The following is a 10,601-nucleotide window of genomic DNA, read 5'->3' on the forward strand; positions in this document are numbered from 1 at the left end:
GTAATTAGTCGAACGATATATTTCTTCGTGTATAATGTGTAGAGACCAAAGATTCTCCGTGCTTATGAACGAAAATGCTCCTCTTGATCGGAATTACACATTATAACTTCCCGAATCCCCCGCTCTGAAGATATTATTGTGACATTAGGCTTAGACTACCTTCAAACATCGTATTGTGAATATAACTAGTCGGAAACGTCGGAAAAGTCCGTCTCGTGGAGCTCGTCCGGGTCCATAAAATAGGCAATTTCGAGCCGACCCTTGAGATTCATGAAATGCTTTTGTAGCAGAACGGATTCATACGCCGTGAGTTTGCACTCGCCTAACTGATTCAAGATATCTATCTTAATTCCTGTTCGGCCTCGGGAGATAAGCCTAGAGACAAAGTCACGTAGACCTTGGAAAGTGAAAGAAGAGAGAGAGCTGATGCAGAGTAACTTGAGCTTGGGAATGGCGCTTAGAGGAATTAATACGGGGTTATGTAAGAGGTTGCCGCTGAAGCTAAATTCGGATAGATTTGGTAATGATGCCGCGATACGTTCTACGGTGTCCTCCGTGAGATGTACTTGCATTAAATTCAATGACGCCACATTTTTAAGCCGGCAAATTGAGTCTACTAGTGGTGGCTTTGCTTCGGCTATTTGACCGTAGCCGAGTTCATGTAGACCAAGAGTCAGAGACTCAAGACGATCCTGAAGGCCAAGCGCAGTCCAGGTAGCGGTATCCTCTACCTCGGTTCCCGAGTGAATAGATATTAAGGACAAAGACGTGAGGCGAATGTCGGGCGAATTTAAAATATCCTTGACCACTGGATCGGAACCAATAAAATGCGAGAGACTGAGATCTCGAAGAGATTTGCATTTGCAGATCCATGCGGAAACCTCTTTGAGTGTGTCCTCGGGGTAATCCGCCGGGTCCACCAAGTGATACCGGTCGTTCTCGATTAAAAGAGTCTCTAGGGATGTACAATCGGGAAAGGAGTTAAGGGCCTTCATAGCCTGCGGAGTAAGATTTCGAAGTACGAGACTTTGAAGAGATGCTGCATGGTAATTGAGTGCCGTTAAGGCGTTTTTCCCAATTGAATTCTGGCTTATTACTTCAAAACTACGTAAACTGTTAGGACGTAGCGTTTGGAAAAATGCGGCCAAATCTTCGTCTGCAGTAGGGCTTGAATCTACTATTTGTTAATATCGTAACATAGGACTTGATCGAAAAATATAATAAGGGCAGGAATTGATGACATACTATAGACAGGTTAGCATCTACGGACACCAGAAATGAAACTGACCGATAGCATTCAAGCATACCAATAATAACATGTTACATCGGCAAAGCGTGGACAGTATTCGGAAATAGCACTAGCCGCTTCAACGCCGAGGACGGATCCGTCTCGGATACGCAAAGACGTAAGGGTTCCAAGCCGTGCTATCCAAGTCGGTAATATATGGTGTGGAATATATGTGCCCTCCAGATGTGCCAAAGACACAGCGGTCCCCGTATCGTCTGCTAATCTCTTGATGTATTGGGTAATGGAATCCGCGCACTTGATTATCGTAGCTTGGGTATCCATGGGTGGCAATTGGGCTTCATGAGTGTTCGCAGATGCTTTTAATACAAGAAACTGCCTCATTGCGCCCCCGAAGAATATATCCCGGGCATATTTGTCCCGGCTGATATCTTGGAGGCATTCTTCGAGGTTGCCGAGGAACAGAGCGCGGACGTAGACGCAATATGGGAACGCGGTTTTCTTAATACTTGAGAGGATAATAGACTTCCATAATTGCAGCCATTCTAGTTTGTAGATGGGATCACCGGTGCTTACGGGAGAATACTCTTGAATACTTCCCACGAAGAAACTGTTAGTTCCTAATTATAACTTCCCAACAGTGTAAGACTCACCTATATATCTGCTCTAATGCAATGCTGGCAATTCGGCGGTTAACAAGTGAGCAGTTGAACAGGGTTCCGAAGTCGCGACGCGCAGCAAGCTCTTCGCATAATAATAGGAAAATCTCTTGAGGGAGAGCCGAGGACTTCATGTTTGAATGATTTGAATTGGTATGATTGCCTATTGTATTGGAAATATGATATTGCCTAGAAAAAAGAGATGGATGAAATGTAAGATGTAGGTATGGACCTACCCAAGGTTAAGTAGTTAGGTACCTGTTTTGTTAGTAATTCATGGAACGTAAAGCAGCTGCAGCTTGCATTTTAGACTGCTATCCACAATGTGTAACTCCAGCCATTTTTACTGTTTAGTACTTATTAGTACACTATGAATTAGTATAGAAAATTTGTAGAGATACAAGATACGAGCTTGGGATAACTGCTAGCGACACTGTGCAGATGAAAACAGCTTAACTTAGGTACTTAAGACGGGTAGGTACCCCGCGACGCGTCTCGATAAGCTTAACGCGACTGAGTGCCAACTTCCTTAAATTGGGAGCGAAACCAAGACCGGGGATATAGCCTAGAAAGTGGAAGCTGCTGACTTATATTTTTTAGTGTTTCGTCAACGACCATTCATCTCTTGTCTTTCTAGACGTCATAATAGCTCTTAAACACTTACATCAACCATCATTTCGATCAATAATCGACTTTCGAAAGTATCCAATTTATACACAACGCCATAGGGGCCCTTCTTCGGATGATCATGCCTGTATTAAATTTCACTTTAAGTGAGGAAGGGGTCAGTAGCCTAAGAGATGCGTTGACATGTCTCGGTAAATTCAGTGAAGAAGTTTCTCTTGAAGCGAGGAAGGACAAAGTAAGCTTCATTGTTATCCTAGTCTGGCTAATACTTCGCTAAAATCGGGCGCATAGCTTGTCTTTACCACCCTAAATCCTTCTAGAACGGCGTATTTATGTTTCTCCTTCGTAGCTCATCGCTTCTTCTCGAAATACCATTTTGAAGGTGTACCCCAAAATCGAGAGAAGTTCTTTTGCAAGCTTTATATTCGAGTACGTTACCTGCTTCAGAGTTGTTACTTCTTTTCTCTCACACGAATCTTCCTAGGCCCTGCTGTCTATTTTTAGAGCTAGAAGTGGCGACCCTTTGCACGACAGGGAAAAAGATACTACTATTGAACATTGCGACGTGGCAATAGTAGACGAACCTGGCAAGAAAAGCAGATTTATTGCTAAGATTGTGTTCCGTAATGGTAGGTAATCTTTAGTAATAACGATGCCCTTGTCTGAGTAGTTAGCTAATAAAAGCGTAGGTATAACTACCAAATACAGACTACCTTTTGAACCTACTCTGCCAATCCACGGTAAATTTGATAGGGACCAAGCATCAAATCGTTGGTCTATTCCGTCTCGGACCCTACGTCATATTATGGACTATTTTGGTCCCGGCATAGAATACCTTGATTTCCATTCCGAGGACGACGAAACTGTCAACTTTACTTGCTTCACCGAAAAGGTTAAGAATGGGGAAGAAGTTTTGAAGAAGCCTCTTCACACGTCTATTGCCGTCGAACGGGATGAATTCGAAGACTTTGATGTTCAGGAGGATAAGCTGCATATCGTAATCAGCGTAAAAGATTTCAGGGCGATTATCCAGCACGCGAATTTCCTCGGCAGTCAGATCTCGGCATACTACTCAGTGCCGACTAAACCGCTGCAGCTGAAGTACGAGGGCGATGGGATCAAATGTGAATTCCTTCTGATGACGGTTGGCGAAAGGGGAGCACCCGGCCAGAAGACCAAGAAAACTCGCGGTAGCGCCAAAGGACCCAAACCGCCGCAACTTGAAGCTGCTACTAGTAGGGCTGCGTCGCATGCGCCGACGCCAGTTCCAAGGATGCCCCCACAGCCACAAGCACCACGGCCCGACCCCGTACCTTCTCTCAGACCATCCATTGTTCGTCCATCACAGCGGCCGCCTCCGGCCACATTTGAGTCTGAGTCGCTCTTCGTCCCCCAAGACGACGAGCATCAATGGGATCCTGTGAATGTTGGTGGAGACGAGGATGAGGAAGAGAACGCCCGATTAGAATGGGATGTTAGGGGTGACTTCGTAAGTATTTCTTCTAACCAAGTCGTTTGCGTTAACGTGGCTAATATGACCGTAGCATGCACCAGCGACGAATGCGAGGTCCATGATGACAAACCGGAACACTCAGGAATCGAGGTTCAATGATGCCACTGAAGACACCCCCTCGCACCTTGAACCAACTCAACGCCTCTCGCAAGTTCGGAGGTTCGGCCTCTTCGACGATTAAGGAGCTATATGAGAGCAACCCTATTCATACTCGTCGTGGCTAGATGTGTGATATTTGAGCTTTGACTATATAGGTACAAAATTGTACCAGAAGTCTAATCACGGAAGGTAGCAGCCTAGAGAAAGACTCCATCTGTTGTGATATTGATCCAACTTGTAGCACACCCGGCTCCGATCGTCGTAATTTGAGACCCCTCTGGTAAATGCTTCAATGACGCAAGCACGTTCCATCGCCCCTTAACATCTCCGAATTTCTCGGTTTGCGGTCCACAATTTCCATGCTCTCCCCAACCCCATGATAATATGTCACCGCCCTCAGTCACAGCTAGAATATGCTCGCTACCAGCAACGATGCTCTCTAACTTTGGAAGTCCCGGGGGCGGCAGTTGTCCGTGATCATTTCGACCCCATGCGGTTATAGTACCATTTCGTTGTAAGACGTAAATACCTCCCCAGCTTGCACTAATCGCACTCCAATTGGGTATCTCAACAGGGGCGGCGCTTTTCAATTCCCATTTATCTGCTCCTAGGACAAGTATTCGGCCATCCCCGGGCTCACTGATAAGACAAGTCGTGTATTGACAACAGACTGCCTTAGCCGCCTTAATGGAAATCCCGCCAAGCTTACGCGGATGGTATACTACACCTTTTGAATCGCCTTCGTTACGCAACTCCCCTAACTGGCCTTTGCGTCCGTTGCCCCAGCCGTAGACATCTCCATTGTCCAATACAGCAACAACATGCCTGAAGCCGGCAGCCAAGCTCTGAATCTCTGTCCCGAAAGGAGGGAAGTCCTTGAGCAGAATTGGACTTAAAGCAGATTCCGAACTTATATTGGCAGTCCCTACGTCAGGGACTCCGCATACGTACACGCGTGTAGCTTTCCCACTGTCACCTCTAAGCACGAAGACAGACGAGTCCCATGTACAGGCAACGTGAACGACGGGGCCGTGGCTTTCGGGAATTGAGAGGACCAGCTCATGAAACTTGGATGCTTTCGCATTCTTAGCATCGTCCACGATCCCGCAGGCGCCGCTTGAAGGGTCGCCAGCCCAGAAAGCCTTCCCTCGTTCCGTAACTATAATTGTGTGGTTTCCCCCTGCTGCAATCGTTACAACGGGGTCCTCAGGAGCTTCGCCTGCGAACTCGACTTGCTTCGGGACTGATACGTCCTCTTGGTGACCTATGCCGAGCTGGCCGGATCCGTTGGAGCCGAGCGCGAAGAGACCTTCCATGATAGCTTATGTATAGCACAAGACCTCTCCTATATACGCGCTTCTTGTAATATCAGGTCATCCTCTGTAGCTTAGAGCAGCTCTGACTCTTCCAATTTTATCTGATTCTTTTATCTGATTCTTTTATCTGATTCAATGAATGCGAGAGCAAATTGTTAGGTGATTGATACTTCCCAAGTACCTAAGTACCTAACCCCACAAGCCACGGATCATATATGGTTCCGAGAATAATCCGGGGCCCATATTATTGGGTGCACTGGTCCAAGCTCAAGCTCCACCTAAATTTTCTGCTTCTATTAAAGCGTCAATAAAAACTTTTTTTTACCCTCCTTCATATTTTCCATCGCCAGTTTCTAAACCCAACGTTTCATTGCCCGCTCTGACCTACGAGCTACCAGATCGAGAGTTCGAGTTACTTGTGCTAGGTGTCCAGCATGTAATCACTCTGCTCTTGAATCCTTTATTCAGGTGGTCAATTCTGGTAGGAGAGATTGGAACGATATCATGGCGACCGACAGCAGCTCTGTTGTGCCACCCGACATGGAGAAGTTCATCGTCGGTATCATTGGTATGGGCGACATGGGGAAGATGTACGCGCGGAGGCTTAGCGATGCTGGTTGGAGGTAAGAAATCGCTAGTACGACTGCAATTTGCTGTCGCGCTTAGGCTTCCGTGAATTTATTTTTTGGTAAGTCGCCTTCTATTTTATACCCATACAAGTTTCCTCGCAAATGATGACTTGAGTGCATTTGGCTCGAGCATTGCCCTCGGCTTCCAGGCGGTCATTCTGATTCCTGGTAGTCGTTGGCTTTCCATGATGTAAATTCTCAGCTACCTTTAAAATTTTTGTCTGAAGCGCTTTCACAATATCACATTTTTTATTTGACGCATTTTATTACGCCATAGGCTAACTTGCGATGTATAGGTTTTACTAAGTGCCAGCACGAAACGTAATCCTAGAAATACTAACTACCAATGTTCATAGAGTAATGGCTTGCGACAAGGAGGATCAATATGAGAGCTTGCGTGAAGAATTTACAAGTCGGGTACATATAATATAGTAATCCATTCTCAGGAATCCATGCTGAGAGGTTTCCAGAGCAATATACAAATTCTCCGAAATGGCCATCTTGTATCTCGCGCGTGTGACTACATTATTTACAGCGTAGAGGCTGCGGCGATTGACCGCGTCGTTGCCGAGTATGGCCCTTGTACGGCGTCTTGATGTATCTGAACTATTTGAAATATGGCTTACAAAGTATACATAGCAACAAAGCTTGGTGCCATCGTAGGTGGGCAAACATCGTGCAAGGCCCCTGAGATTAAGGCATTCGAAGACCACCTCCCGGCCGACGTGGACATAGTTTCTTGCCATTCCCTCCACGGCCCCAAGGTCGACACGACAGGCCAACCATTAGTACTGCCCCTATTATACCTACCTACCTTACCTAGCACCGCTTACCAAAAGTCAGGTTATTATTAGGCATCGGGCTTCTGATGACTCCTTTAAGAAAGTCGAGAACGTCCTTAAATGCTTACATTCGACACACGTGTACCTATCAGCACACGAGCATGACCGCATCACGGCAGACACGCAAGCTGTAACTCACGCAGCGTTCTTGAGCATGGGCAAGGCGTGGCATTCAATGCGGCAGTTCCCCTGGGAGGGCGCGCGCTACGTCGGCGGCATCGAGAACGTCAAGATCAACCTAACCCTGCGCATCTACAGCCAGAAGTGGCACGTGTACGCCGGTCTCGCCATCCTAAATCCAGAAGCTCGTAAGCAAATCGACCAGTACGCGAAGAGCGTGACGGAGCTGTACAAACTCATGTTAGGCGGACACCTCGACGAGCTACGAGCACGCGTCCTAGCCGCTAAGGAGAAGGTATTCGGCAAAGAGCACAAGCCAAAGTGGGCCGATAAGCCACTGCTAAAGGACGAGGTCCTAGATCAGTTCACCCTAGGGGGCGCGCGAGCAGAGCCCCAACAGCCGCTTCCTAATAACCACCTCAGCCTGCTAGCCATGGTGGACTGCTGGAGCGCGCTGGGCATCGTGCCGTACGACCACATGATCTGCAGCACGCCGCTGTTCCGGCTCTGGCTCGGGGTGACGGAGCACCTGTTCCGGGACGCGGGGCGGCTGGACGCGGCGCTGCGGATCGCGGTGGAGGACAACACGTTCCGCAGCGACGACCTCGAGTTCACGTTCGCGGCGCGCGGGTGGGCGGAGTGCGTCGGTCTGGGACACTTCGAGACGTGGAAGGAGCGGTTCGTCGTCACGCAGAAGTTCTTCGAGCCGAGGTTCCCTGGCGCTATTGAGGTCGGGAATGCGATGGTGAAGGCGGTGCTGGAGAGTACTAAGGACTAGGACGCTTAGGGGTGGCATGGGGGGTTTTTTGTGTATGAGTTCGCGAGAATATATTGAGCACTGCGGTTGTGTTGTTATGTTGTTGTGCCATTGCGATGAGCAGTCCGAGACCGGTTTGATTAACGAAGCGTATGTTTTCGATATATGTTAAGCATATATTTCTGCGCATTATGTACAGGTAGGTAACCTTTAAAGACTTACTTAAGGTGAGTGCCTTAAGTTTACGAAGGGTTATTGTGTTGCATTTTTTTTTACGCTAAGGACTTATATTACCTTTTTATTTAACTTAAATAAGAAAATAAAACTATTAAAAATGAAAGTGTTTTAATTATTTTTTCATGTATTAATTAAATTTATTTTAATAAACTTAAACTTTAATTTAAAAAGCTTTTTTTTTTTTCGTTATAAACGTTATAAAACTTTTAATTTATATATTTATATTTATAAATTAAAAATAAAACGTTTTTTAAATTAAAGTTTAAAATCGTTATAAAACCGCATTTTATTAACGGTAAAAATTTAATAATAAAAAATTAAATATTAAATTTATAATAATTTATTATATAATAATAACGTATAAAATACCTTTTATTTTTATAATTTAAAGTTAATATTTTACTTTTTTTATTTTTTTATTTTTTTTATATATTTATACGATATTACGTTTTTATATATAAAGTTTTTACATTAAAATTTATTAATAATAAAACATTAAAACGTTATAATTAACATTATAATTAATAATATAATTAATAATATAATTAATAATATAATTAATATAACGTATAAAAATAAAATATTTTTTATTTTAACTTTATTTTATTTTAATATTTTATTTTATTTTAATAATATTATTTTTTAAATTTTTTCGTTTATTATAATTATTATTATTACGGTTAACGTATTACGGTTAATACGTTATAACCGATATTATATAATTATTATTAATAATATTTATAATAACGTTTATAATTAAATATAAAATGTTATAAAAGTTAATAATTATTATTTAAATTTTTTTATTTTTTTTATATATTTATACGATATCGTTTTTTTATATATTAAATTTTATAACGTATATTATAATTATTATTATAACCGTTATAATTAACGCGTTATAATTATTTTAAAACTTAAAACGTATAAATTTAATCGATAAATTTAATAAAAAACTTAATATTTATTATATAATTAATTATTATTTATTTTACACGTATTAATATTATTATTTTTAATAATGTTTTTAATAATATTTTTTTATCGTAAATTAATTTTTTATTAAATAATTATTTATAATAACTTTAAATTAAAATTTTAATATTATTTTAAAAAATTTATACGAGTTATAATTAATTAAAAATTAATATAATTATAAAAAATACATTTTTTTAAATTAATATCGAAATTTAATTTAAAATCATTTAAAATAAAATTAAATGTTTTATTTAATAAAATGGATTTTTTTTAAAATTTAATTAAATGTATTTAAAAATAAAATAAGTTTAATTAAAATTTTAATAAAAGTTATTTATATAATAAAAATTAAATTAATTATAATTACGTGATTAATTATAATAAATTTAACTTAATAATTAAATTAATTATAATTATAATTATATAATTAATTATAAAGTTTTTAACTTAATAATATTACGGTTTTTAATTATAATAACGTTAATAAAAAAGTTAATAAAATTTAATTCGTTTATAAATTAAATAAAAACGCGGCGCGTAAAATGTTACGCTTTTATTTACGTAATAATGCGTAAAAAAAAAAATGTAAAATTAAAAATTTAAATCGTAAATTTAATTTTAAAATAATATAATTAAAAAAAGTTATATATAATTAAAAAAAGTTATATATAATTAAAAAAAATTATATATAATTAAAAAAAGTTATATATAATTAAAAAAAATTATATATAATTAAAAAAAGTTATATATAATTAAAAAAATTATATATAATTAAAAAAGTTATATATAATTAAAAAAGTTATATATAATTAAAAAAGTTATATATATTATATAATTATTCGTTAAACCGTAAAAAGTTACGGGTATAAAACACGTGTAAAACACGTGTTAAACGTTTATAACTTTTTACGGTAAAATAAAACGGTTATATTAAAGATTTAATTAATTAAATTAATCGGTTTAATTAATTTATTCGTAAATTTAAAATTATTATATAAATTAATAAAATTATTTTTTATAAATATTTTTAATTTTTTATTTAATTATCGATTAAATTAATTATAATTTTTTAAATTTATTTATATAAACGATAATATAAATTATAAATTAAAAATTTATATAAATTAAAAGTTTATAATTTTAAACTTTTTATATTTAATTAAACATTATTTAATTATAACGCATTTAATTTAATTAAAATTTAATTAATTTTTTTTATTAATATTTTTTAATTTAATTTAATATGTTTACGCATTATAATTTATATTTTTATAAATATTATAACATTAAAAAATTTATTAAAACTTTTATAAAACATTATTTTTAATAATAATATTATTAATTATAACATTATTACTTTTTTTTTTTAATTTAAATAATATTTTTTTTAATTTAAATAAAAAATCTTTTACGTTATAATTATTTATTTTTAACTTTTTAATATTTAAAAAACACGTAATTTATTTTTTAAAAATTTATAACTTTTTTTTTTAATAAAATTATTTTATATAATAATTTATATATAATTTTATTTAATTTATTTATAATTTTAAAAATTTTAATTAATAAATTAAATTA

General features: G+C 38.2%; 5 protein-coding genes across 5 annotated transcripts; 3 read left to right on the top strand and 2 right to left on the bottom strand.

Annotated features, from left to right (window-relative positions):
• Positions 1-56: 56 nt before the first annotated feature.
• F5Y00DRAFT_273541 (uncharacterized protein) lies at positions 57-2,039 on the bottom strand (the record flags this gene model as incomplete). Its single annotated transcript, XM_048013198.1, has 3 exons — positions 57-1,167; positions 1,308-1,841; positions 1,900-2,039. 3 exons carry the CDS (start codon positions 2,037-2,039, stop codon positions 186-188), a joined length of 1,656 nt encoding a protein of 551 aa, XP_047860799.1. The 3' UTR covers positions 57-185.
• A 614-nt stretch (positions 2,040-2,653) lies between these two features.
• F5Y00DRAFT_273545 (Rad9-domain-containing protein) lies at positions 2,654-4,284 on the top strand (the record flags this gene model as incomplete). The annotated part of the gene is made up of 5 exons (XM_048013199.1): positions 2,654-2,767; positions 2,824-2,961; positions 3,017-3,161; positions 3,222-4,021; positions 4,077-4,284. The coding sequence occupies 5 exons, from the start codon at positions 2,654-2,656 to the stop codon at positions 4,224-4,226; spliced, it is 1,347 nt and encodes a 448-aa protein (XP_047860800.1). The 3' UTR covers positions 4,227-4,284.
• A 57-nt stretch (positions 4,285-4,341) lies between these two features.
• Positions 4,342-5,460, bottom strand: F5Y00DRAFT_255739 (RCC1/BLIP-II; the record flags this gene model as incomplete). Its single annotated transcript, XM_048010316.1, has 1 exon — positions 4,342-5,460. One exon carries the CDS (start codon positions 5,458-5,460, stop codon positions 4,342-4,344), a length of 1,119 nt encoding a protein of 372 aa, XP_047860801.1.
• A 316-nt stretch (positions 5,461-5,776) lies between these two features.
• Positions 5,777-6,582, top strand: F5Y00DRAFT_247879 (uncharacterized protein). Its single transcript, XM_048009341.1, has 2 exons — positions 5,777-6,083; positions 6,446-6,582. The coding sequence occupies exons 1-2, from the start codon at positions 5,965-5,967 to the stop codon at positions 6,519-6,521; spliced, it is 195 nt and encodes a 64-aa protein (XP_047860802.1). The 5' UTR covers positions 5,777-5,964; the 3' UTR covers positions 6,522-6,582.
• F5Y00DRAFT_247881 (uncharacterized protein) lies at positions 6,560-8,152 on the top strand. The gene is made up of 3 exons (XM_048009342.1): positions 6,560-6,671; positions 6,729-6,877; positions 6,933-8,152. Exon 3 carries the CDS (start codon positions 7,086-7,088, stop codon positions 7,827-7,829), a length of 744 nt encoding a protein of 247 aa, XP_047860803.1. The 5' UTR covers positions 6,560-6,671; positions 6,729-6,877; positions 6,933-7,085; the 3' UTR covers positions 7,830-8,152.
• Positions 8,153-10,601: the final 2,449 nt, after the last annotated feature.

The sequence above is a fragment of the Daldinia vernicosa genome, assembly GCF_022497035.1.
Source record: "Daldinia vernicosa strain CBS 139.73 unplaced genomic scaffold F5Y00scaffold_66, whole genome shotgun sequence".
Classification (NCBI taxonomy): Eukaryota; Fungi; Ascomycota; class Sordariomycetes; order Xylariales; family Hypoxylaceae; genus Daldinia; species Daldinia vernicosa.

What these genes read in the sequence shown, in the direction of transcription:
- F5Y00DRAFT_247879 (XM_048009341.1), top strand. Translation starts at nt 5,965, where the DNA reads ATGGCGACCGACAGCAGCTCTGTTGTGCCACCCGACATGGAGAAGTTC. An exon ending in CTTAGCGATGCTGGTTGGAG is followed by an intron (nt 6,084 to 6,445) that starts GTAAGAAATCGC and finishes CAATGTTCATAG; the next exon opens with AGTAATGGCTTGCGACAAGG.
- F5Y00DRAFT_247881 (XM_048009342.1), top strand. Translation starts at nt 7,086, where the DNA reads ATGGGCAAGGCGTGGCATTCAATGCGGCAGTTCCCCTGGGAGGGCGCG.